We start from the raw sequence: 27,952 nt of genomic DNA, 5'->3' as shown, positions 1-27,952 counted from the left end.
GGGACGGAGTAGGGCAGTAGAATGCTGGATTGAGGGTCGTGAAGAGATGCTGGCCTTTTTTCACAGGTGACAGTCACATTTTGAGCTCATTGTTACAGAGACTGAGAGGGAAGTCTATGAACACCTTCTCAGGGAAGTAGGCACCTTCTCAGCTTCCAGTGAGAGGCATATGCTGCTTCAGCTCATAGGAGGCCTAGCTGTTTTAGAAATAAAACAAGAGGGTGGCCTTGCTTTATGAGAACGGTTTTCAGTGGAGCTAATAAAGCTCAACTGCTCTTGGGAGAACAAACTTACTCCATTGAGAAAGGCCCCTGTCCCTCTCAATAGTATAATCGACTCTTAAAGGCACCCACCTCCTGACACTACCACAATGGCAATACACTTCAACCCAGGGACAAACCCAGTTCAGATCATGGCAGGTTCTGGCAGGTTGCCCAAAGCAGTGTAGATTGGAAGGAGGGAGGGACTAGATTAAGCTAACTAGAAAGAAGTTGAATGGCAGGTAAACAAGAGACAGAACCAAGCTACTGGCTTGTTGAAGAGGCAGAAAATTGTGTGTGTGTGTGTGTGTGTGTGTGTGTGTGTGTGTGTGAGAGAGAGAGAGAGAGAGAGAGAGAGAGAGAGAGAGAGAGAGAGAGAGAGAGAGAACTCCCTTCCCTTCTCTAAAGCAATGAATTCAGCAGCCCAGATCTGCCTTCAGTCTTTTCAATAACCAGGACCTGAGTCTGGAGAGACATAGAATGAAATACAGGGTAAAACTTAACTGCTTCCACCAGCTGGGGAAAAAGGCATAAAAGGCGTTACAATCTGGCTATTGGAGCTGATTTTAAGGTGCATTGAAAGTGCATCTCCCTCCTTGGGCATCTGCTCCCTCTGGTACAGGTTTAGTCTTTACAGCCTTTATAGGACTAGCAGTGTTTGGTTGAAGGGACACACACTCATCTTAGCATGGAGTGTGGCTCCATGCTGGGACACACCTTAAGGGACCAAAGCAGGAGACTGGGAGGGCCTTGGGCCATGCCTAGTATTGTTATCCAGGGCAAGTGTAGCCTAGGTTTTGCTGCTTCTGGGCAGGGTGTTTGTCCGCTGTATTCTGCTGGATGCAGGGGCAGTTCAGCTTGATCAAGGGTAGTTTAAGCTATAGCCACTTTAAGCACATTCCTGTGCCATAGTTGAAACCACATTAAGTTTCACAAACCGACAGGTTCCTCTTGACTTATGTTGTTGGTGTGCTAAGGGCTAATTCTGTGGTTTGCTTTCCATTGGAGATGAACATGAGGCCAAGGTTCAGGAAGGTGGTCGAACAGCTGCACCAGGTGCGGAGATTGATGGCGGTTTGGGGCGATCAGGGTACCCCAGGAACCCGTGGAGTAGCTAACCCAACCCGGGGAAATAGAGCACAGCGCCCACGCAACTCTTCACTGCAGCAGGGAGGGCGAGGTGTGCTTGCCAGGGACCACGGTGCCCTCAGGCGGGCGCTCCCTGCCTTGACTTCCCCATCCCAGGGGGCGGGGCCGCAGTCGCGGGGAGCGGAGAAAGTGCGCGAAGGGGGACGCGCTGCAAGCGCACACGTGACGGCGCGGCGCCGAGCGAGCGGGACCCGGCGGCGGCGGTGGCCGTGGCTGCGGTGGCGGGCGCAGCGGAGCGGCCCGGGCGACTTGGAGCCCCGGGAGCGGCGCGCGCGGCCCCGGCCCTGTCCCGGCGCTGTCCCGGCGCGCGCTGCACATTCTCTCCTGGCGGCGGCGCCACCTGCGGGAGCGTTCGCCCGAACATGGCGACACGGAGCAGCAGGAGGGAGTCGAGACTCCCTTTCCTATTCGCCCTGGTCGCGCTGCTGCCCCCCGGGGCTCTCGGCGGGGGCTGGACGCAGAGATTGCACGGTGGCCAAGCGCCCTTGCCCCAGGACCGGGGCTTCTTCGTGGTGCAGGGCGACCCGCGCGAGCTGCGGCTAGGAACGCACGGGGATGCCCTGGGGGCGAGCCCGGCGGCCAGGAAGCCACTCAGGACCCGGCGGAGCGCTGCTCTGCAGCCCCAACCTATCCAGGTGTATGGACAGGTGAGCACTTCTGCAAGCCACCTTCTTCCAGCCTCTTTTTCTCCCAGCACTTCCTCACCCCCGCACCCATCCTTTGCAGTCTCTTCCCAGGTGCTGGCTCCGCTTGGGGACTTCCCGGCTGGCATGTTTGTTTCATTTCTTTTTCTTCTCCTTTCCCCCTGTACATCACATGAGTACAGCCGTCAGCACTCTGGTCGCATAGATTTTTTTTCTCCTTCCTGTCAATTTTTAGCAAATATGTTCCAGGTAACTCGAAGGGTGCAGAGCCTCTCTTCCCTAGCCTGTATGCAGACAGATGAGTGTAGTTTCCGGCAGGTTTTTGAGGGGTACAGCATAATTTTTACATCTGGATAAAACCGGGCATACCCCCCTCCACCCTAACCCCGTACCATCCTTTGGCAGCGGGAGTGAGAACCCTGCAGTTGTTGTAAAGCACTTAAGCAGAATTGCAGAGGAGAGCTTTCCATGTTTATCCTCATGAATCCCAATAAAGGTGGGCAACTCTCAAAGCGCCACAATTACACCTTGGGTACCTAGTAGATGTATGTGTGCGTGTGGGCTCGTGAATGTCTGCGTGTAAGGCTGGATTATTTTCGTTGGGAGTACGGCACACCATTCCACCCCCTTTCCTTCCCACCCCTTCAAGGTGATGGCTTTATTTCAGATAGAAACTATCTCTTATGACACTCTCAAATCGGGATTTGAGAGTACCGCAAGAAATTTGCTGGGCTTAATATTCATTAAAGAATTTATTTCTATCCAGGCAATGGGTTTATTAGGTCATAAGTAGCACATATTTCACTCATGGCCCCCACTGACTGCTAGGGATGCCAAGTCGAGTTTGTCCCTTAGCATCAGCGCTGGTGGAATTAATTTGCCAGTGTTATTGTCTGCTCAGAACCCCCCAGTCCTTCAGTTAAGATTGACATCAGCGAAAGTAGAAGGTCGGTGGGAGAAAAAAGGTGGGTCCAATGGAGCTGACCAACACAACCATGTCCCAGAGCGACTGTTGCTTTCTAAAGTACAAATTAAGTGATTAGCCTGACCGGGTTCTGCCATTCTTCACTGATTTTGGTCATAGCAAAGTCAACAGTCCATACATAGAGTTAAACAATCAACTCCTGGAGTCAGGAAGCATCTCACAGAACATGCCACCCTATTGTGTCATGTTTTGAGTGAAGAAAACCAAGCGGTGACAGGTGCGGTGACTGGTCCAAGGTCAGTTAGGGAAGGGCTATGAGCGCTGTAGTTCTTGCCTGCATGGTCTCACTGACCTTTGGGTGCTGGGGGTCACCTTGCTTCTGCTCAGCGCTTCTTAAACACCCCCTTTCCAAAATAAAATGTATATCATTATGAAGACAGAAGGATGGTTGTGTGTGAGTGGGAGTAACTGACATCTGTCCACCACCAGACCCAGGGGCAAGAATGTATACCAGAAGACCTGTAACTGCTTGACAGTGTACGTATGTATGTATGTATGTATGTGTGTGTGTGTGTGTGTGTATGTGTGTATATGTGTGTGTGTGTGTGTGTGTGTGTGTGTGTGTGTGCAGGGCTCAGAATACTGAAGCCCACCTGATTCTTGTCCAGATTTCAGATCCTGGTCCTCCCTTTTCACCTCCATCTGAAACTTCCTTTTTGTAATTTGGAAGTCAGCAAGATTGTTCTTGGCAGGCATGGCAACTTGGAACTGACGAGGATGGGTCTCCCCAGCCTGCCTAGCTCTTCTATGCTCCTGAGCGGGTGGGCTTGGGTGTGGGAGGAGTGAGGGGCAATGCTCCTGGATGCTCAGGTCCTCTCCAGCCTAGTTTTGGTGGAAAGAGGCACCTTCTAGTCCCCCCAGTATCTATGCAGGTGCTGTTTATTTCCTCCTCCCTTCGGGTTTGCTGTGGGAAAATCTCCCAGGGATTTAGAGCAAGCTAGAGATGAACTCTGTCCTTGCTGGGAGCCTCTCCAAACGCCTCCCCCTTGCGCTTTGCTTTCATGTCTCCAGGCCAGCCAGACTGGTTCCATTGAAGGATGCAGATCCAGCCAACAGTTGGATGCAGAATAAGGAATTCCCACAGAACAGTGAGAATCCCTCCTGTGCCCTTCCTCACTAGGGCTGCCTTCCTATGCCCTCATTCCCTGTTGCTACTGGTTAATGGAAAAAAAAAAAAAAAGCATTAACCTTGCTTGTTGAGGTGTGGACTCAGACAAGGAAGAACTAATTTTATGCTATGGGATTTCTACCACAAGCTCTAACCTGGTGCAGGCCCTTCGGAATACAGGCTCAGGAAGCAGTTGCTGAATGGCTTGGGACTCTTCTCTGGGTCTCTGGAGTAATGCATGTCTATTTGGAATCACCTCTGTAGCAGAGGTGGCTATGTGCATGCCTCTGTTTTTCCTGGGACATACCCAGGTGTGAATAGTGCCTCCACCACCCCCAAATGCAACTGTGTTATTATTAATCTGTATGCTCGTTTGAACTCTTGCCTTGCACCAAGTTATATAAATTCCCTTCGATTTTTAAACCCAAATAATTACAGTTGTCTGAAGGGGATGTGTTTCTCAAAACAAACAAGCAGCAAACAAAGAAGAAAACAATTGTAAACAAACAGGTGGTAACCAGCAGACCTGTACCTGCCCTGACCTTACACTGGCGGGCTTACCTGGCTGAGTGAGGCTCTGGACATGGGGTGATAGCTGGTGACAGGGAGACTTAGGTGCTCTGCCTTCATGGCCTTCGGCCTTGGTGAGGGTGAGGGAGTAGGGGGAACACTTGTCAGAGCTAGAAGCAGAAGCCAGGGAGGTGGTGAGAAGGCCACTAGCCTCAAGGGGGGACAGAAGGAAGGCTTTGCTAGGGAAATTTTGGTTGAGAAAGGAGCCTGTGTTGGCATGTCACACTGGAGTGTCCCTTCTCTTACCCTCCTCACTTTATGGAGTAAAGATTTTGTTATTTTGACTATATTCCTTCTCAGGATTTTCTTCCCAGGAAGACTTTCTAATATGGGGAGAGTGGTTCTGACATGATCACCCAGAAACACATTTGTAATAGTAGAGTCCAACAAACTAGACAGTAAGGTTTTTCTACGCAAGTTCAAATTTTACAAGGAAGGCCTGTTCTTTAAAATGGTTAAATTAAAGAAGGCGGAAGCAATAGCTTTTAAATATATACTATATATAATTGTTATTGATAATAATCACTAATACATTTATTGGTAATTATGCATATTATTAATGATTTAATAATATAGAAATGTATTTAATTAATTTATATATTAAATTGTTTTGGTGTGTGTGTGGGGGTCTCATTTAGCCCAAGCTGGCCTGAAACTTACCCTAAAGCTCAGGCCAGCCTCTAACTGGCGCTCCTACTGTCTCTGCTTCCACAGTACTGGGGTTGGAGGAGTGTGTTACCAGGTCCAGTTGAGTACATAATTCTTGCCACACTGTTTTCTTGCCTATTCTTTGCAATCACTCTTGCTTTGGGTTCTTCCCAACTTCCTCAACTTCTCTCTTTGCTTAGAGAACCCCCTTTCTGTTCTCCAGTCCTCCCAGACCCTGAGTATTTGCAGCTCTGTGGGAACAGTTCTGTGCCTGGTTCCACCCCTCACTGCCCTGGGTTATAATTAATGCCTTGTCTCCCTGTGTGCTCCTTGGGGGCCAGGATTTGCTCCTTCTCTGTGTTTCACTGTATGGGAGACCCTTGATAAGCATCTGTGGACCAGTTTTCTACCTGGAGGAAGAGGCGTAGAGAGTGGGAAGCACATTAAGTAATATAAAGTTATTTATAAGCAGGAACAAGGGAAGGCTACAGACTGACAAAATGCTTTGGCTCACTCCATGGTGCTGAAGCAAATGAGATGGCCTTTGGGAGTGTAGCCCTGGGTTTTCTGTGCTATCTGGGAGTTAATTCGAATAAAGACCTAGGATTCTATTTTTACAGCATTCTCCCTTTTAGGGCTCTCATATTGGTTATTGGTTTTTGCTAATGGTATTTTTATTTTGTGTGTGTGTGGGGGGGGGGGGGGGGGGGAGGAGAGTTGGGAATCCTTTGGAATGAGGCACAAAGCCTAACAGGATTTACAGGTTTATTTTGCTTGCAACAAGCTCTCTGTTCATAATTCTTGCATTTTAGAGGACGGGGAGGATACAGTGTCCTGGTTTGAGACTAAAAACAAAGTGTCCATTACAGCACAAGGGCCTTGGACAAAAGGCCTCCTTTGGTGAAAGAGTACTGTTTGGCTTTCGATCACTCTGGTGTTGATTCTTACACGATATACTTGCTTGGGAAAGAATTGGCTGGTTGATTCTGAAGTTAGGATGCTTGACCTGTGGGCTTCCAGATGAAGCTGAGAAGGCAGCATGCTGACTGTGCCAAGCTGAGTTCTGCGTAGGGGAAGACCTGGTTGGCCTCTTGGGTTGGTAAGGGATGTGACCTTGAAAAACCTCTCTTGGTTGTACCTATATCCCTTCAATTGAGTTCTGGGCTGTGTTCTGCACTGTTTGGTTCATCGGTAGATTAGAGCCAGGAACAGTAGAGGCTTAGAGGTGGAAGGGATAGAGAAAAGGGGTCCAAGGAGAGACACTGAGAATTCGAGGGATAGGAAGAGAACTTACCCACTGAGCTTCCATAGTCTTCAGCAGATAATGCCTGCTACGCTTTGTATGAAGCGTATGAAGGAATGTGTGGAGACAGGTGAATCCTTTTGAGTTCTCATGTATCACAAGCCCCTTCTCAGTTGGTAACGCTTGCTGCCGGGTGTTTGTTACGATTTCCTCACAGAAACAGTCTGTGTCTGTGTGTGTCTGTGCACACACAACCGAGTTGTCAGCAGCCTTTTGTTACCTGTTAGCCCTTGGTGTCATGAATAATGAGGTTAATTTAAACTCTAAATCTATTTGTGGGGTAGTGACTATGGGTAGTCAGGAAGTCACCTGAAGTGTCACATGTAAAATAGATGATTACTCCTTTTCCAGGCCAGGTATAAGAGTGCCCTCCTGCTTTTCTCCCGTGGGCCAGAAGGCCACCACTGCAGAGCCCCCTCCGAGCTTGCAGAGGATTCAACAGCCCTTTAGGGGAGTGGAACCCCACTTTGTGAGGACATCAGAATTCAGGGAGCATGTTGCAGACCTTAGCCTCGTGTTCTTTTTGACACTCTTCCCATTGTATTCCTGTAAAATGAAGTCAGTGCTTTGCTTAGTAAATTGCTTTGAGACCTGGATCCATGAGGCAGATCTTAACAGCACTGCATTCAGAAGGCAAAGAGCAGCTGATGTTGGAGCCTTGTATTGTCGTCTGGAGTCTTCTTCCTTAGAGATCACAGGCTTGTTTGTGGGCATCCTTCTTATTCCAGGGTGGCCATAGGGCAAGCAAGCCCTGTGTGGTCCATTGAAGAGAGATGCAGGGGTAGTCTAATATTCCGTAAAGAATGAAATAGCCAAACTAATTTTATTTGCTTTTGCATATTTATTTAGTTTCTCTTTTAAAGCATCAGTTTACCTTCTTAATTAAAATTTGCTCAGGTGAATATTAAATGAGTCTGCATTCTTCATGTTACCAATAGGGGAAATGGCCATATAAATGTATTCCAGGAAAGCCAGTGACTGTAGCATTTACAATATTTGACAGTTATTGATAATTGATAGGTAACTACACAGAACTGTTTTAAAGCTGGGGTGTTCTGTGGACCTTTCTTTCATTTTTTTCCCCCAGTGTTAAATTTATGTGATGAAAAGGAGAGCTCAGTCTCTTTTGGTTTGAACGTTTGGGGATTGGTATTTCTCTGGAAATTTCCTGGGATTCCTGGGAGGAGGTGTTTTCTTTGTTAATGAGAACACAGCCTTCCTGTGCAATCTCCAGGTAGGCCACGATCTGCTAGCAGATGGCATATTCAGTCCAGCCACGTACGGGCAAAAATCAATTTCCCCCAGTTTAAAATGAGTCACAGTTAATTTCGACCTAATTTATTGGTTTATCGACTTGCGAACCTTAGGCCTTCGAAGAAGTGGCCTGGGTGGCATCAGAGCAGCTGATGATGCCAGAAAGCAGGAAAAATCAGGGTGGGCTGCTGCCCGGGGTCAAGAGGTGGGATATATCCTACGTTACGGAAAGATGCTGGGAATTGAAATCGGAAGACAGCAATGCTCTGTGTATAGTAGAGTGGAGTCTATGAGCATGGGACTTGGTAACAGTCATAACTACCATTGTGAAATAAAGAGTAATTACAAAATTCAGGTGTCCACTGGGTAATTGTGTATGTGTGTGTGTGTGTGTGTGTGTGTGTGTGTGTATGTGTGTGTTTCATTGGCTCTTACCTCATACTCCACATAAAAATGACTTATGTATAGTGTGTGTGCGTGCCTGGTGCATGCTAAGCACATGCTTCTCTAAGAGATAGACCCTCAGCCCTGAACAACTGTTAAATATAATGGTGACTCCAAGCCCCATTCTTGCTGTTAGCAGAGAGCTATCCGATCCTGTGTTCTGTCCTTGTATCTGATCTTCCGATGGAACATTACTGAATTGGAGTTTCAGCAGTGCTGAACAACTGTGTGTTCAGCATGTCTGCTAGGCATACATGGCCACTGAACACTTGAACTATGGGGAGTGTGACTGAAGAGCTGAATTTCTTTTCGAGTAGTTTTAATGAATTGAAAGCTTAATAGCCACGTGGAGGGCCTGGCTATTGCTGTCTTGCCTGCCAGCAGACCTCTGTTAAGTGGAAGGAGGCCTAGGCATCTGAGCTGTAGGCATCTTCTGTTTCACCCAAGAGAGAGACTGAACATAGATAGGGGAAGTAGAAACAAGAGTTGAGCGCTTCGAACAAACCCTAGGTGGAGGCTGCTGATGGCCAAGTTGCAGTGGCTAGGGTGGGCTGCATGGGCCACTGTGGAGGACAAGTGGACACTGTGTTCATTTGTGGTGGTGGTGGGGGGGACATTCCTCTGCACAGTTGCATCCTTCCATCAGCCCCGTGGAAGGCTGACCCTTCAGACGAACTCTTTAAACCTGAGTGCCTCTTCTCTAGTGCTGTGCTCATGCTAACAGCCCAGGGCTACCCCAGCTGTGCTGAGGTGTGCAGAGGTGTGCAGATCCCTCTGGTCCTACATAGCAGGGAGCTGTTGGCAATGAGTGCAGCCTCTCTGTCCCTGTCCTCCACTTCCCGTACTCTTACTGTTTTACCCAGTGGTCCTAGGTCTGTCTTCCATCCCTTCGACCCTCCAGGCTGGCACAAAGACAAACAATAGAGGTGTGTGGTCTCCATCACTGTATTGAAGCTCCCCCTCCTTTCTTGCCAGCCCTTTAACTTAGCATGCCATTGCTGTTGCTGCCGCCGCTGCAGGCTCTTGGCTTGGAAAATCGGGACCCTTCAGGATGATTTATCTCCAGGCCCCTGAATTAGATTAAAAACACAGCTACGAATTCTCAGAAAGGCAGGCTGATGTGATTATATCCCAAATCTGAGTGGCAGACAAGGGCAATAAAAAGACGTAGGATATCAAATGTGTTTTGTGCCATGTAGAGACCAATGTACGAGGCTACCCCTCCCTTAAAAAGAAAATAAGAAAAAAAAAAAAAAAAAAAAAAAAAAAAAAAAAAAAAAAAAAAAAAAGAAAGCAAACCCAAACAAAACACCCAAGGAGGACTATAAGGGCTTTGTTTATTTTGAAAGAAGACTTATGTATAGTGTGGAGAGCTTGCCCCTCACTGCTGACTGGAGGGCAGCCTGGGGAAGGTGGCTAGGGTCATTTTTATGTGGAGTATGAGGTAAGAGCCAATGAGCGTTGTAGGACTCTAAACATGTTTCATCTTTCATCCCCCTTTGTAAACTGAGGGATGGTATCCTGCTAAAACACACACACACACACACACACACACACACACACACCATCTCACAGTACAATACACACACACATGCATAAGAAACATATGTGCACATACACACACATGCCACACACATATACATAAAACATACACACAAAATACACAGACATACACACACCATCTCACAGTACAATACATACACACATGCACAAGAAACATATGTGCACATACACACACATGCCACACACATATACATAAAACACACCATCTCATACATACAATACACACACACAAGAAACACATATGTGCACATGCACACACACATCACACACATATAACACAAAGATATATATACACATACCATCTCACACATACAACACACACACACAAGAAACACTTATGCACACATATACCACATACATATACTTAAAACACACATACAAAACACAGACACATATACATACACACACACACAATCTCACACATACAGCACACACACAAGAAACACATACATGCACATATATGTATATGCACACACATATAAAACGCACACATAAAACACACACACACACACAATCTCACACACACAACATATATACACACTCACACTATCAGAAGCCACTTTGGAAAGAAATTGGCTGAGAGTCTGTCACCCTGGATGCTCGTTGGACCTGGACCCCATGGAATTTTGTCTGTCTGCTAACTGAGATGTTCATGGTAGCTGAAGCCTGACAATCCCGAGATCTAGGAAGCTCAAAACTGACCTCCTGGGTCCAGGTCAAGGATCTTAGAAGAAGGGACCCTTGATTCTAGGTAGTGGGGACAGAATGGAGCTGGGTAAGCTATCTGGAAGCTGAGACTGGTTGAAGGAATTTAAATATTTGAGACCTGTGTCCAATTAATTGAGTAACGTGACACCATACCTAAAATTTACCTCATCTGTGTGTATTTAGTTCTCTGGAAGTCCCATACTGAGTAGTTATAAAAATACATCTTGCCCTTAACTGTGCACTGGGTTTGCTGCAGTTGGCGAGGTGTGCCGGGGTGGAGAGGACAGGGTTCCTGCAGAGACCAAGCAGGAGAAGCATTAGGTGTGCCTGTGAGAAGTTGCAGAGAGGTGAACAAGCTGTTAAAACAGAGTTAGACAGTTAGGCAGGCAGAAGAGAGATGTGACCAGCTCCTGTCATCAGGTTGAGCCTCTCTGGTAGTTTCCAGGCCATTTCCTGTTACTGAGAACTTGGCCTTCCTTGGCTTTGGGAGGCTGCAAGTACCCATTGGATTAGTTGTCTCATTTGTGTTTCTTTTTCAGTGTGGGAAAGGAGCTGGCAATGAGGTCTCAGGGTCTTCTGCTCTGGGATGACAGGTTTAAATGCTGTGCCTTTGGGGCAAGGGCCTTGTTGGGGAGTAGTGTCACCTCAGTGGTGACAACTTGGGACTTGGACTTTGGGCCTCCTTTCTGAGCCTTGTTGTCAAGCATGGGCCAGGCTTCCCAAAAGTGTCCATAGCCACGAGTTCAAAAGTCAGTGTAGTATGTGTTATCTTATTATTTGATACACGTCATGTCTTGCTCTTAGGTTCCAGGCCCGGTGATGCCAATGTTCAGTTTTTGTGTGGAGCTGTGCTGTAAAGAATGGCTGATTTGGGCAGAAAGTCACTGGGATGAGGAAATAAACGACACTTTTGGATGTCGAGGTTTACGAAACACATCCTTGGTTTATATCCTGTTTGCTTCTTGCAAACAGCCCTGTGAACTTGGAAAGAGTTACTATTCTCTTCTATCCCAGATGAATATTCTGTAGCTCAGAAAGAGAGGAGACTTTTCCCAAGTTAGACAGCTAGTGAATTGTGGAGATGAAGACTCAAACTGAGCCTCTGATTTGTTCCAAATTTATGTGACACTATGGTCTCTTATGCATAATACATAGGGGATCCTCTTGAGTAGAGAATCATGCTTGCTTTCCAGTTGCCTCCCTCCCCACTGCCTTCCCCTTCCCCTTCCCCTCTTCTTTCCTCACTCCCTCCCTCCTTCCTTCCCTCTTTCTCTCTTTCTCTCTTCTTTACTTCCTTCCTTCTTTCCCTCTCTCTTCCTTCTTTCCTTCCTTTCTTTCTTTTCTTTTTTTCTCTCTCTCTTCCTTCCTTCCTTCCCTCCTTCCTTCTTTTCTTCCTTCCTTCCTTCTTTTCTTTCTTCCTTCCTCCCTCTCTCCCTCCCTCTTTCTCTCTCTTCCTTCCTTCCTTTCTTTCTTTCTTCCTTTCTTTCTTCCTTCTTTCCTCTCTCTCTTTCTTTTTTCTTCCTTGCTTCCTTCCTTCCTTCCTTCCTCCCTCCCCTTCTTTCTTTCTTTCTTTCTTTCTTTCTTTCTTTCTTTCTTTCTTTCTTTCTTTCTTTCTTTTTTCTTCCTCTCTTCTTCGTTCCTTCCTTCCTTTCTCTTTCTTCTTCCTTCCTTTCTCTCTCTCTCTCTCTCTCTTTCTCTCTCTTCCTTTTCTGTGTAATAATCCTTTAGTCTCCTTCCCCTAAGCCCCCTAGTTCTCATATAACCTCCTCTCTTCCTAGGCTATTCTGGCTACACTGCTGTTTTAACTTTTTTTCAAAGATGGTAGATTTTAGGGCTCTTCTAATCTCTGGGTCTTCTTCTTCCCTAGGTTTGTGTGCCTCTGATTCTATCCCAGTCTTCCATTCCTAACTGCTCCCTCTCCATCTTTGGTTTTATTAGCTCTTCCAGGAAGTGCCATTGTCCTCTCCACATGAAGTCAGGGCCTCTGCTTGACACATGGAGTTTAAGCACTCATTAGAGTTGTTGCTTGGTGCTTCTTCCTCTACTAATTTGAGAGAAGCGAGGCAAGGCGGAGAGAAATCTGGTGCTTTCCTAACACCTAGTGTAGCATCTGGATTACAGTAAATGCTCAATAAACATTTATTGAATGAGCGAAGTAAGCAGCTATTTATAGCAAAGCTGTGGGAGCCAAATAAGAGAGTTTGGGGAAAGTGGGTGGCCTGGAACCTCCCCCCCCCCAGGATAGTAGAAGTACCTTTGGGGGAAGTGGAGCAGGGGAATTGATAGTTCAAGGTCAGCCTGAACTTCATGGTAAGTTCTGGGGCAGCTTGGGTTACACAGCTAGACTCTTGTCTCTAAAGGAGCAAGTGCATGAGACAGGTGAGCCATATGGGGCTGGCTTCTCTTGTATACTTTGGGGATGTTTACTGTGTTTGTATGCCTAGCATTGGAGATCCTGGGTCACATCTAAGGCACTAAGGAATGTTCTCTGTAAATCTCAGAGCAGAGCCTCTCCGGTCAGCTGTTGTTGGATGTTCTCTGAGCTTCCTTCGGACTCTGATATTTCCGTTATTATCTTACCCACCCCCTCCTACTGCCCCCAGGTTCATTTTACTCTAGAGCACTCCTGGAACAAGACATGCCGTTGTCTAGTGACAGTGTTCACTTGAAGGGTGTGGCATATGGCAGTGAATGACAGGTAGAGGTGATCATGCAAGTCAGTGAGGATGTGGTTATTGTCCTTCTGGTGTGGTAGGAAGAAAAGCCTCCCCTTCCTCCCTCTTCTCTCCCCCCCTATGCATCTCTCTGTCTATGGCAACCTCACAGCTCCAGTGAAGATGGTAGTGAAAAGTCAGGTGTTAGTACAAGGTCATTCTTTTGCTTCCTCATCTATACAATATGCAGCATGACTTTGTCAGCTAAGTGGTTAGCGAGCTCTGTGAGTACAGGTCAAATCTTGAGCCAACTCCAAGGTCAAGTGAGTGTGCTGACCCCACAGACAGGGCTGTCTTCAGGGAGCACTCAGATGCTGAATTTCAGTTCTCCTGAGGTAGGAAGTCCAGGAAGTGTAATGAGCTTTCTAAATATAGTGGAGACTTGGTCTGGAAAGGGGACACTGGGAGCTGATTTGCATATCTCACATTTAGGTCGCCTTGTTGGAAAAAACCTTGTTGTTGGACATGGGCAATCCATCTTTGGTTTCCAGGGTCCCTGTGGTGTCAGGTACTTGGGGGTACTGACTCAATCCTCAGAGTTGAAGGATAAGGGTGTTTATTTTATATCTCTGTTTATTTAAAACAACAACAACAACTACTACTACTACAACCACCACTTCTTTGTATTTTATAGCCAGTGAGTTAGAGAACCGGACCAGGCTGCCTTGTTTGTAGCACCTCAAGGTCTGTTCTAGAAACAAGCATGTGGGGGGCATGATGATATGGAGCTGGAGCTGGGGTGTCTAGGACATCTTCAGCTTCGTGTTTCGCCAATGTGAAGGAGATAATGGCAGAAGAAATGAGTGGGGAGAGGTGGGGCCCATTCCATGAAGGGGCTCCCGTCTTCCTGAGTAAGGATCTAAGACCATACAGAGTTTGGTGGCTTTCTTGACAATCCCTCATCCCGTTTTCAGTTCTGAAACCCTGATTTCTCCCAGAAGCCCTTGGTATCCTCACAGAGGTAAGACAGGGTTAAAGACCTACAAGGGTGCCTGGCATCTAGCAGACCTCAGTGTGCACTTCATGGGGATGTGCAGCACTTCCTTCACACACTTAGCAATTTATTTCCTCCCTTCTATTTATAACAACTCAGAGCCCAAGGAACAGACAGCAGAAGATTCTCCTCTGCCCTGCTTTCCCCCTTCCTAGCCTCCAATAGTAAGAATCAGATCTTCATACCCCTAGGATACTCCTTCATATCCCTTAGATCCCTAGGGCATGTTGGGGGACCGAGAGATGGCCAGAGCGGGTGGTGATGTTTGACAAAGACTCTGAGCTATGCCAAGGAGTGGGTGATTGCAGAGAGCCTGCAGTAGCTAATAGTCCGGAGCTGAGCCTGAGAGCCTGTGACAGTCACCCCAGCTGGGGACAGCAAGGTTGATGTGGATGCTGTGACTCTGCAGAGGCTGCTGTTTACAGCGCTTTGAAGTATTGCTTTGGCCAGAGACCCTGTCCCCAGCTGGCCTCTGTTATGACTCCTTTGAAATGCATATTTTGGTAGCATCAGGGCTCACCGTGAGCTGAAAGGAAACAAGTACTTACAAGCAGGAGCTCCTAGGTATTGGATCTGCACTTGAGAAGTGTAGTGTTCTACCCGGGTCATAGAAATGCTTTTAAAATGAGGTGACATTTACATAACAGCCATTGACAATCCAGTGGCATTTGGTACATCCCTGCATTGTGTATCTATCCTCTCTGTCTGCCTCCATGATGTTCTCCACATCCGAAAGAAAATTACAGTTACATCCTCCTCTGCGCTTCCTCAGTCTCCTGGCTGCCACACATCTGCCTTCTGTCCTCGTGGATTTCCCTGCCCAGGGTATTTTATATAAACTGAGTCATGCAGTATGTGACCTTTTGTGCCTGGCACATTGTATTAGAGCAATGAATTAGCGTCACATAGAGTCTTCATTAACAACAACCATGCCAAATTCCAAAAGATAGCTCTCTCTCCCCAGCTCCCTGTCAAAGACTGGGCTGATTTCTCTTTCACCCACCAACACAGTGTTTTCTTCGCTTCTCACTACCTGCAAACAAGGGAACAGACCAGATTCATCATCTTCCAAATGAGCTAGAGACTCCTATGTGTTTTCCAAATGCTTACTCATGGGCTACCTTCCAAGGGCTTCTTAATTAAGTACCTATGGATGGAACTTATGGGGCTTCTCATCTTGGGCAGTGGATCTCTAGGACTCTGTTTTTCAACCAGGTGAGTCCTGGGATGCTGATCCTGGGCCATGTAGCTTTTAGGATTTTTGATTATGAACAGGGTTACCTCTGAGTTTGATACTAGAGTGAGCAACCTCTGGCAGTCTGATCCTGAATGAGTTACCTCCAGGGCTCTCATCCTAGACCAGGTAGCCTCTTGGGGTTCTCTTAAACCTCTTGCCTGTGAGCCTACCAGAGGTCTGACAGACCTACAGATTTATTGTTATCTAAGATGGAGTTTTATTCAGAGATCCCTGTAAATACATCATATACCCCCACCCCCAGCAGGCACTCAGCCCCTCCCTGTTGCCTTTACAGCCCCATTTAATTGCGTCTCATTTATCAGGCTCCAGCTATGCCCTGTGAGCCAGAGACAAGAGAAGGAAGGTTGTTCACACCCCGGGGTTATGGTTATGACTGACTACACATCAAGGTTATGTTCCTGGAAAAGTCACACTCCCACCTTCTCCCACCCACTGGCAGGCCAGTGTCTCCTAGATCAGCCTGTGGAACTAAGTGGGAGAGGCTGGTGGAACCAGTCTGTAAGCCTGCAGCTGCTGTAGAGGGCAAGTGATAGGGAGAGCAGGCAATGCAGCCGGGCAAAGGACCCAAACACACTAGAAATCACCAAGGGGATCCAGGCACAGGAATCTGTGCGTTCTTGATCTTGTGGGCCGCCCTGGCGGGCTGTTGGCTTCTTGGTCACAGTCCCCTAGGGACTGCATCCTGCCTTTTCCTGTAGTACAGCTATGGACAGGAGGAAAATAGACTGCGTGTCGTGACCTTAATAAAATTTATGGCTTGCAGACCTCCCTCTCCTGGCTCCCTTGCCTGTCCTTGGGGTGCATCGATTCCTGCTACTGATTTGGGTCCTGTGCTTTGGGGGTGGGGGGATGGGCACCCGGGCTGCCTTGAAGATTAGTGGTGACTCACCAGGGAGTTATTCTCATGACTGGATATGCTTGACAGCTCTGCCAAGGCAAGGAGCTGAACTGTTTGTATGAGTGCCTGGTGACCCCTGGACAAGCCTTTGCTTGCCAGGGAGCCTCCTCTTTCCCTTCTCTGGGCTGCCCTTTTCCAGTCTGCTCTTAGGAATAAAGGGGACATCAGATAGAAAGGGCTTTAAAAAAAAAAAAAACAAAACAGTGTTCCACCAAGCTTGCCCTTCAGGGGCTCTCTCTTTATAAGAACACCCTGGAATATTTCGATTCCTCTCTTCTGTACCCATTTAATCCCTCATCCTTTACGATCAGTTAACAAAACCTATGTCCTCTGCTACAAAGACCCCAGCAAGTGTGGTCAGACCTCTTCCCCACTCTGATCCTGTAACACTTTGTTACAGTTCAAAGTGTCCTCTGATTGTTAACCTGCCAGAGGGAGGGCTTCGACCCTGTCTTTGAGGATGGTCAGGTTGAAAATAGGTGGGTCTTTTCATCTCAGACCTCATGTGAACTCTGGGTGATCGACCTAGGTTCCTAACCCCCTTTCTGAATGCCATTTACATAGGTGTCTTGTTTGTTCCTCTCTGGTTCCTAGGGTGCAGATGGCTTTGTAGGTGAGAGGATCTTAGCCTGAGTGTCGGAGGTGTCTGTGCTGGTGGGCTTCTGATCCAGCAGTATTTCCAGTTTCTTCCTAGGTTGGAAGGGAGGGGAAGTGAAGAGAAAGTTACAGGAAAGTTTGACTTGCTGGGGGGTGGGAGGGGAATGGGGGAGTCCCTTAGCTGTTTTGTTTTTTTTTTTTTTTGAGTTAATTTATTTCTTGTTTTTGATTTGCATGTTTCTGTTGATGCTTGCCTGGACTTATCTACTGGTAATGAGAAGTGCAGTTCAGAATGAGATATATGTATGTATACATGTGTATATCTATCTGTTTGTCTATCTATCTATCTATCTATCTATCTATCTATCTATGGTGTCTTTTTATTTGAAGCTGTCTCTCTTCAGGTAGTTTTTAATGTTTGGTTCTTGGATCAAATTAGATGCAGGTGCCTAAAACCCAAAGCAGGGCCATTGCAGATTAGTTAGCTCCTTGGTGGGGCTGGCTGCCAAGTTTATGGCCCAGGTGTTTTTCTTCTCCCTTGTGACATCTGAGAGCACCCCCCAAACCCCCCCAGGAGTGGGTGGGGAACACCAGGGTGGAGGAGGAAGGGAAAGGAAGAGGGTGGAGCTGTGGAGAGGGGTGGGTTTTCTGCTAGAGCTCTACAGGGAGAAGTATGGGCTCACTCAACTTGAATTTTTCATTAGCCTTACATCTGGTGTTGGGGCCAGGCAGGCAGGTGAGCTCTCTGACTTCAGAGGTGGGCGCTGAGTCCGTTAAGGTCCACCTCCAAGCCTGTGGGTTTGAGATGACTCTGGAGGCTGGCAGTAGACTGGGCTTATTTCAGACTACTCTGCAGGAGCTCTGGGTTTGCAGAGGCCTTGTCCAGCTTCTCAGTGATGCACCCGGAGCTTGTCAGTGTCCCCACAGGTTGAATGACGTGTAGAGCTCAAGTGTTCTGGAAAGTGAGTCTTGGAGCTGATGTCTGTCAGTGCATGGTGAACTGAGGTGTTCAGAGTGGTATCGCCACAGGCACAATAGGGAAAGGAGAAAAGGCCACACAGCTAGTTTCCCATGAGGCAGGAGAGAGCTGAAAGAGTGAATGGCTCTTTATTCCCTTTATATCCTTCCTCAGTTTCAAAAGACAAACCCTGAAAGTTTCCTAGCATCAATATAGCTCTCAATTCTGATCAGTTCAGAGGGAGTGTTCCTGATCAGTGGCAGGCCTGTCTATCAGTCAGGAACCCAGGTTCTTTCTACCCTGTTTCTCTGCTTGCGTCTGGGTCATGAGGATCCACAGTTGCCACCTGTGGATGGGAAAAAAGCCAGGACTGTGTTGTAGTCCATGGTATAGTGTCCTAAGGATTATCTCTTAAAGTCTTCTGTCTAGAACTCTGTTCTAGGGACATACACCTTGCTATCTCAGGCTGGGCAAGAGTCTATGGTATCTTCAGAACGTAGACCAAGAGAGTAGGTGGTCAAGCTGCGACATGGTGGCTTATCCACATCCTCACAGGGTAAAACAGAAATGGCTACTTAGTCCTTGGTTGGTTGGCTTATATATTCTGTTTTTTATTTTGCTGGTTTACAAAATCGAAAGTCTGGGGACTTCTGTTAGCTGTAATCTAAAGGCTACTTCTGTTCAGATCTGAGAAAAGGTTTCCTCATTTGAGACATTAGAAAGAAAATAAATGAAAAGATTACATGACACATTGTTATCTATCTTAGCGCTGAGGCTGAGGCAGGTGGATCGTGATCACTAAGGCTACCCAATGAGACCCTGTCTTAAAAAACCTAATAACAACAGAAGGTTGAGAGACCGCATAAGGAAGCCTTCCTTTCACCTCTCATGCTTAGCTGAAGTGGAGCAGTAACGTCCCCCCGCCACGAAACACTGGTTTAGAATGAAGTTCAAAAAAGTATGTGACCTTTTGACCTGTGAAATTTTGAAAAATACTTTAAATTACTTTTAATTGGCACACACCAGTCCATGTTCCTGAGGTACAGTGTGAAGCTGTCTCAGGGTGTGTGTAATAGAGATAATTGGTGCAACCAGGTAATGGTCAGAGAACTGGGACATAGGCACCCCAGTCAGAGTCAGCCATTTCTTTGTGTTGAGAGTATTTAAAATCTTCTCCATTTTGAATACAATTAGCTATTGTCTTCAATGATAGTCATCCTACCATGCTATAGAACATTTAGTTTTCCCTCTGATGGATGAGATGGCTCAGTGGGCAAAGGTGCTTGTGTCCAAGACAGATAACCTAAATTCAATTCCTGGAACCCACATGGTTGAAGGGAGAGGCCTGACTCCAAGAAAGTTGTCCTGTTCTCTGACCTCCATACATCCTCTATGGCACACTCACGAGCATGTTTATGTACGTGTGTGTGTGTGTGTGTGTGTGTGTGTGTGTGTGTGTGTGTGCACGCACATATGCTAAATACATGTAAATATAAATTTAAAAAAAGACCAGTTATTCCTTCCATTCATTGCCCATTCTCAATTAGCTAGCACCCCCTCTATCCCATGATTTTAAGTCTATGGAGAATTTTTTTTTGAACAAACAGGAAATTTCAGTGTTTAGTTTACAGTTTTACAGGTGCACATCACACATACGGAGTAAAGATCAGCATAGCTGGAGACTGACGTCAACAACAATGAAGCAAAGCAAAGGAGTCCCTTGGGCAGTGCTATCCCAGGAAGATTTTCTGTAGTCTGGTTAAGTCCACAGGGTCACTGATTGCAGAAGGGGTTGGCATTTCTTCGTGGGGAAGGTGCTGATGGAACAGTTTGCAGGGCAGTGAGAGGAGTCTGCCCTGACCCCACACTTCACATCTCAGAGTCTGATGACAGAGGAGGCCTAAGAGACTTGATTTGGAATGCATGTGGCTGTCACTCACCGTGGGTCTTGATTTCCTTTTGGTCTCTTTCAGGTCAGTCTGAATGACTCCCACAATCAGATGGTGGTGCACTGGGCTGGAGAGAAAAGCAACGTGATCGTGGCCTTAGCCCGAGACAGCTTGGCATTGGCAAGGCCCAAGAGCAGTGATGTAAGTATCCGTGAGGCTCTGGGCCTTCCAGGTGTCAGTGACATGCCCCTTCTGATCTTCTAGGTCGTCCTGTCAGAAAAAAATAGTGGGTAGTTAGGGATGGATGGTATGGACTATATGACAGTGAAGAGATGGAAAGTAACGTGTGCATCCCTCGTGTACTGAACAGGGATGGGGTGGAGGCATCCAAGGAGATGTGTGCAGTGTAGGGTGGCTCTTGTGACGTCACAGGTGGTCTGCACTGATAGCTCCATTAAGTGCCAAAGAGCACTCCAGGGCTGAGCAACTTGAAACTGGTCCAGATCACGTTAAGCTGTTTTTTTCCCACATGCCAACAAGGTTGATGATCTGTTGACAGACAGTCTCTTTCTTCTTTACTCATCATTTATTATCCCTTTATCTGCATGTATATCCATGCTCTCTATATATCTCCTATGGGTCTGTCTGTCAATCATTTATCTCTCCATCTTCTATCATCCATCATATCCATCCATCCATCTATCTATCTATCTATCTATCTATCTATCTATCTATCTATCTATCTATCTATCTATTATCTGTCTGTCTATATATCTAACAATATTTCTATTGGTACCTATTATCCATCTGTCTGTCTGATCTATCTATCTATCTATCTATCTATCTATCTATCTATCTATCATCTGTCCATATATCTAACAATATTTCTATTGATGTCTATCATCCATCTGTTTGATCTATCTATCTATCTATCTATCTATCTATCTATCTATCTATCTATCTATCTATCTATCCATCTATCTATCTATCTATATCTATCATCCATCTGTCTATCTGTCTGTCTGTCTGTCTATCTATCTATCTATCTATCTATCTATCTATCTATCTATCTATCTATCATCTATCAGGTTTGCTTGTTTTGTTACAGGGCCTCACTCTCTAGCATACTCCATAGCTTCTATAGCTGTCTCTTGGCTGGCCTTGAACTTAACAGCAGTCCTGCAGCCTCTCCAGTGCTGGGATTATAAGCAGAAGCCACCATGTCTGCCTGATGCAAATTCTCTTAATTCTTAATTTCCACTGTTTCTGTTGATGATGTTGTTTTGGTTAGATGGTTGAAGAAATGGAAACAAAGTTTACAAATGGAGAAGCCTGTGCAAGACCCCAAGATCCAGGATGAGGGGGAGGGCACCCCCAAATTTTTTTTGTTTGTTTATTTTTGTTTTTGTTTTTGTTTCTGAGACAGGGTCTCACTTTGTAGCCCTAGTGAGTCTGGAGCTTTCTATGCAGACCAGGCTGGCCTTGGACAGTAGGCCATTTCTGCGTCTTTGAAAGGGACACAGGCTCGAGAAACATTGTCCATCTCTTGATTTTAGTGTGGTATCTGGTGCTTGGTGAGTGGGAGAGAGGCATTAGGAAGCAGCAGAAATACTTCTCAGGGCAGTGCAGAAACAGGACCTGGAGGCCACGCAGGTTACTGGCCCAGTACAGCCAGATCTGATTTTTCAGCACAAGGTCATATAGTTTATTGGTTTTATTCTGTGGTATTGGGTATGGAACCCAGGGCCTGGCACATGTTAGACAACCTCTCTACCATTGAGTTTTCACCAGCAACCCAGAAGTATTTTTTGTGAAAAACTGCTAAGTTTTACAAGTTGGCTGATAAAATATAGTTCTTACAAGTACCACATAAGCCAAGAAAAACGTGGGGTCAGAGCTGGTCCAGGTTTCTCCTCGTGGACAAAGCAATTTCTCTGCCTTGGGGTGGGTGTCTACCTTCTTCACAAGGGTGACCTTGTGCCTAGAACACACTGTAGACCTTCTATTGTATGAATTCTGGCCAGAGGTTCCCTATACTCTTGTTTTAAAAGTGCTTCTGTGATCTGAGCATGAGAGCTCCCTGTCTGTGTATCTGCTGTCTAGGTTGGGTATATTCAGAGGGAGTCTCGGGATGTTTTCTAGAGTTGTTGATTAGGGTGGCCACAGTCAGGGAGGCCTGAAGAAGGGCTGGCCATCGGCTGCAGACTGCCTGGGGAGCATTCTGAGCCATGGAGCGTGGGATAATGCAGATAATGGCTAGTCTGGGTGTTTTGCTCTTGTGCAAGGCTGGACTTGTTTTGGGGCAGCAACTTAGACCACTTTATAAACAAATGTGTTCAAGGTTTGCAAGCAGTAGCTATGGTTTCACCTGGGTGGCTGTGTACAGATGCCTGCTGGCTGGAAATGCTCTGTAGTTACTCGTGTACACGGTTAGTCTAGTACTTCTTAATAGAAGTCTCTTTTAGGCACTAAAGCCAGCTCTATGCTAGTCTATGTTGAGAAACCTTCAGGATATTTTATGCATAAAAAATAATCTCTTTTTCCACAAAGATATTTGTCTTTGCAAAGTAGGTAAACATTTTTAAGCATTTTTTTTTAATATTTTGGTTGGACATGCAAAGGGGCTTAGGGCACAAATGAGTTCATAAGGGGTCTTTCAACATGTTAGTGGGGGTGGGGTGGGGAGAAGCATCATGAAAATAGAGGTCCTATCATGGATTTGACTTAGAATCACCAGAAAGACCCATTTCTCTGTGCCAAGCACCAAAAGGTCACATCTCCAACCCTCTCAGTCTTGAGTGAACCAGGAGTATTGACCACCCAAGTATTACTAGCCTGTCCAAGTCAGCTCCCACTTTGTGGAAATGTTTATGTGTTTTGAAGAGCTCATGGAAGTCATTATTCTACAATGACATATGAGAGAAGATTAAATGGAAAGGAAACTTAATGTCCAGAGTTAATAAATAGAGATGGCAGAATGTTCCTCTGTGTACAAACTGCATTAAAGAATTGGCTGCCGAAGCTGAGATGTTCAGATGTGAAAAGTTAGTACAAACATAAACTGTGACTCAGAGGCCTAGTCGGTGGTGCTGGCCAGGGAACATGCAAATGTTCCTTAAAGAGGACTGGAAGCATGGGTCAGAAAGGCCCCATCTGAAGGGACAGAGCTTGTGAGCAGGTAAGGACCTGCCTGAAGGGCTGAGCATGGCTGAGGTCAGGAGTATTCTGTGTGTAAACAAGGCTGGGCCTGGACCCTGGGATCTCAGATGGCTTACTCTTAAGCAAAAGCCAAACCGAACCAAACCACCTGTCGCCAGTAATCATTAGCTGAGGATGGTCTCCTGCAAAGGTGATCTGTCCCTGCCATGAGCCGAAGAACTGCAGCATAGGATGCTCTTCATCCCGACTCTGCCCAGTTCTTTATTTTTGCTCTCTGATGATGTACTTCATAATAGGCGATGGTGCTAGCACTCACAGGGCTGAGGGATTGTGAGTTCAAGCCTAAGCTGGGCTACAGAGTGAGTTCCTAAGTCAGAAAACAAACACAATACTTCCCATTCCCAAATAATAATCCAACAAACAATCAGCCAGCTACCAGCAGACACAAGGGAGTACTCAGGTGCAATGTAATTGACCAAAAAATGCTGCCTAGGGACAGCATCTACCAGAGGGTCAGAGTTAACCGAGACATTAGGGATAGTCAGACTCATTCTTCTTGTCTGTGGACCAGTGTGGTTTTATGATTGGTTTCTTCCTAGACCACCTAGGTGTCAGAACTCCCATCCTTGCTAATGGAACATAGGACCCTCTGAAAATCAGAATGCTTGGGCTGGAATCCTGGCTCTGACATTTATAATGTGACTTTGAGCCTAGCAATTGACATTATCCCAGTCTCTTTTTTGTTGTTGTTACTATAACAAAATTCTTGAGACAATCTGCTTATAGGGAGAAGAGTTTATTTTGACTGACAGCTTTAGAGGTTCTAGTTGGTGATTTGTGACCCCACTGTATTCAGTTCTCTAGTTGGGATGCTGTGTGTACAGCCTCGTGCTACAGCTCAGTGGTATGTAAAACAATTGCTAGGGGGTGTACAAGGGTGCGGGGTTGATTTTCAATACTGCAAAAACAAACAACTCCCTATTCCCAAAGGTTGGTGCCCTTGCTGGTTAGCTTTTTTTCTAAACTTGACACAAGTTAGAGTCATTTGGCAAGAGGGAACCTTGATTGAGAAGAAAACACCATCTGATTGTCCTGTAGGATACTCTGTGGGGGCATTTTCTTGATTAATAATTGATGCGGGAGAACCCAGAACACCGTGGGTGGAGCCACCCTGGGCTGGGGATCCTGGCTTGTATGAAAGGCATGCTGAGGGAGCCATGGGGAACAAGCCAGCCAGCCAGCAGCCATCCTCCATGGCTTCTGCATCAGCTTCTGCCTGCAGGTTCTTGCTTTGTATTCCCGCCTTGATTTGTCCTGATGGTGAGCTGTAACCTGTTGGCCAACCAGACCCATTCTTCCCTAGTGGGTTACTCTTGGCCAATGTTTTTAATCACAGCAACAGAAAGCAAACTAGAATGGGAATCAAATAGGGTCTGTAGGTCATCCGCATGCGTGTTTTCTGGGAGCTGCTTAGAAGTACAGAGTTTTTTCATTTTTAAAATTTATGGCAATCCGTTTTTTCATTTCTCTTGCTTTCTTTTCTTGGGCGTTTCCTCTCACATTGATGTCCAGGCTAGCCTGGGACTTACTATGTAGCTCAGGTTAGCCTTGAACTCCTCCTTTCTTCTTACCTTTCTCTCCCTAGTTCTGGGATTATAAGTGTGAGCTTCCATGCCATGCCAAGTCTCAGAAAACCGTCTTGGCCGGTGTCTTACCTGGGCATTTGTTGCACCCTCTAAGACTGTAGTAGTGCTATAAAAGGCTTGGGACAGTGCCAGGGGTGGGGATGCCTTCTGACCTTTCAGTCTACCCCCTTCCCCTCCATTATCATTCTATAATTTTGAACTTCATGGAATATCATTCACTTCAAAGGATCGTCTTTATGGGTAAGGAAATGATCTACTTGGGACCTTGTGGCAGTTTTAGTAACCTTCCAATGTTAGGTTTATTTTTCTTTCTTTTTCTTTTTCTTTTTCTTTGAGGAACAGTGTCATATTGAGGTCAGAGAGGGACTAATCAGTGGAGAACCCCCACATCTAAGAGAAAACAAGCAGTACAAGCAGCAGACAGGGAGCTCAGGGTGTCGGCCCAGGTTCTCCTGGTAACGGCAGTGGTCTGTGAGACAGCAGCATCATGCTGCCGTAAGAGGAAGACGGTCCCAGATAGAATTTGTCCCCTGGATGCAGTACAGAAACTGAAAAGCCACCGTCTCATTTAGCACTGCCCCAACCCTCAGAGGTCTTATGTGGCATCAGTGTGGAGGGATAACTACCTCAACCCTGAGAAGGCTCCCTGTCTGCCAAAGAGAAGTTAAGAAGTTACAAGGACAGGCTAAAAATAGCTTGTTTGAATGGTTCAACCTGGACAAGGCGAGGCAGGTTGATGAGTGGCCCAAGATTGGCTTCAGGGCTAGGGTGGGTTCTTGTGGACTTCCTCTTAACCTCGATTAAGTGTAGGACTCAGGAGAGACAGTCCAGTTTGTTTGCAGGTGTCATGAGGCAGGCGTTTTTTTTTTTTTTTTTTTTTTTTTTTTTTTTTTTTTTTTTTTTTTTTGTTTGTTTTGTTTTGTTTTTTACCTCCGTATGCCCTGCGGCAGCCCTGTTGATGAGAATCTCAGGAAATCTATGTATTCTCCCTGCCTGGGTCTCTTCTCCCTTCTAGCTAGGCTTCCTGGCATGAGTATGGAGAAGGGGACCATCTCCATGAGGGTAACTTGCAGAGAGAAAAGACAAGCAAGCAGGCTTGGATCCTCAAGAGACTGGCAGAGCCATGCCAGTTACTACCAGTGTGACTCTGGCCTAGTCCTTGGCAGCTGTGGAGCTTAGATTTTATTCTCTCAAAAGGAAACAGTATCTGCATGTCTGAACTCTCTGTCCATGATTCTGCCACTTGTGAGCTGAAAATGTGAGGGCAGAAGGTTGTATGCATTCTGAACACAAAACAGACCCCTCCCCGCTCCCTTGTCATCCTTAAAACAATGCAATGCAAACAAGTATCCATTCACATATTATAAGATATGTATTATCTGAAATATGGTAAGCTGTTTAGAGATGGTTTCAAGTATGTGGGAGAATCTGCGTAGGCTCTATGCTATTTTGTGTCAGAGACTCGTGTGTCACCGGATTTTAGTATCCATGGGGACTCTGGAACCAATCCACAGCAGATACTGAGACTGTCTTCTCCATGACTCACCAATTAATTCAGTTCACTCTCTTTGTTCATTGATTCATTTACTCATTCTTTGGTTTATAATCACATTTGTTCATTACATAAGTCTTTGTTGACTAAGCTGTGTACACCAGCTACCCCAAAGCTACACAGAGGCAGAGGCTACATGTGTAGGAGGGAATATTACACACAAAAAAACCCTGCTTTGATGTCAGCACGGGGCCCCATTTTGCGCCTCTCACAGTGGATTATCACCTCACAGGGTGTTGGAGTATGAAGGGGTCTTGCTTAGTTTCCTATTTAAGAAGCCATCAGTTTGCATGGTACAGCTTCCCAACCTTTCTGGGAGGCCCACGTCCATTCTTGGCAAGCAGAATGCAAGAAGGTTCCACCTGGTCTCTTACTGACAACTCAGGTTATCTGTGAACTAGCTACCTGCTAGCTGGCCCTGTGCCAGCACCGTCCTGGGGAACACCCAGTTAGAGACAGAGACACCCTGCCTCTTTTCACCTTGACACATATTAAATGGTAATGACCCCTTGTTCCCTGTGTCTAGCCTCCTGTCCTTAACTGTACATTCATGGCTTCATTAACAAGCAAGCATTCACATGTTTACAGGCCCATCCTTGTCTGATGACCCTGTCTTTTATGTCTATGTGTGTCTGGCACTAAGCACTGAACTTGGCTCCTGTTGGACTAGGGTAACCCTCAAGGCTTATTTGTAGTTGAATCAAATGGGTGGGGATGACACTATGGTTTCTGGGTTGAGTCTAGTCAGTCTCTCCTTGGAAATTGCCTGCTGTTTTCCTTTCATGCCTCCCTCAATTACCTTTCCCATAAGTAACTAAAAAAAAAAAAAAGATAACACTGTGATATTCATCTGTCAGGTTTGTTGTTTTCATTCCTTGATTATACTATATTTATATCTCACAGACAGTAAAGTCTAGGTTACAAATAGCCCACAACTTCCATTTTTCTCTTCATGACCTGAGATAAAAGTGGTTTTGAGATCACTCGCTCAAAGACAGGCAGCCTGGGTCAGGATCCCTCTCTCCTGGTTTTTTTTTTTTTTTTATGTTTTTCTTTTAGATTTATTTTATTATTTATTTATGTGTATACCTATGCATGTGTAGGTTCTTGAGGAGGCCAGAAGAGGGTGTTAGATCCCTGGAGCTGGAGTTACAAGTGGTTGGTTGTGAGGTCTCTGAGTGTGGGTGCTGGGAACTGAACTCCATTCCTTTGGAAGAGCAGCAAGTGCTCTTGGCCACTGTGCCATCTCTTCAGCCCCCTGCCGTGTTGACTTCCTAGGCAAGTCCCTGATCTCATAAACCCTATGGTGTTCTCTGTGCTGTGACTTTGGAATTATGCTCTCCAGGTAGGGTTGCTATGCTGCTGACCCAAGCTCGTCCCTGTGATGGAATCAGCCTTGTCCCTGTGCACAGTGCACAGGTGACAGTTGTTTTGATGCTGTGTCTCTGTGGTTACTGTACTATCAGAAGCCAGGAGGCAGCAGAAAAGCAAGTCTGTTGGCAGGGTCCAGGATCTTGCTGCTGCTGCTATGGTCTCCCATGCTATCAAGTCACAAGACACTGGTGGGTTGTGATACTGATGGCGCATATGTGTGTATGCTTGTACTAGGGGTTGTGTGGATTCTAGACAAACGCTGTACCTCTGAACCACC

The 27,952-nt window shown here is 46.3% G+C and overlaps 1 protein-coding gene across 1 annotated transcript in view; it reads left to right on the top strand.

Moving 5' to 3' along the window:
- The first annotated feature begins 1,526 nt into the window (after window positions 1-1,526).
- Window positions 1,527-27,952, top strand: part of Sorl1 (sortilin related receptor 1) — a 163,470-nt gene continuing 137,044 nt past the window's right edge. The window contains exons 1-2 of the mRNA XM_031345625.1: window positions 1,527-2,056; window positions 20,029-20,145. Coding sequence (XP_031201485.1) covers window positions 1,772-2,056; window positions 20,029-20,145 — 402 coding nt within the window. The 5' untranslated portion in view covers window positions 1,527-1,771. The remainder of the gene's footprint in view (window positions 2,057-20,028; window positions 20,146-27,952) is intronic.

Source organism: Mastomys coucha, unplaced genomic scaffold (genome assembly GCF_008632895.1).
Source record: "Mastomys coucha isolate ucsf_1 unplaced genomic scaffold, UCSF_Mcou_1 pScaffold23, whole genome shotgun sequence".
NCBI lineage: Eukaryota > Metazoa > Chordata > Mammalia > Rodentia > Muridae > Mastomys > Mastomys coucha.
Note: the sequence above shows the minus strand (reverse complement) of the source record. Positions and strands in the feature narration are given on the sequence as shown.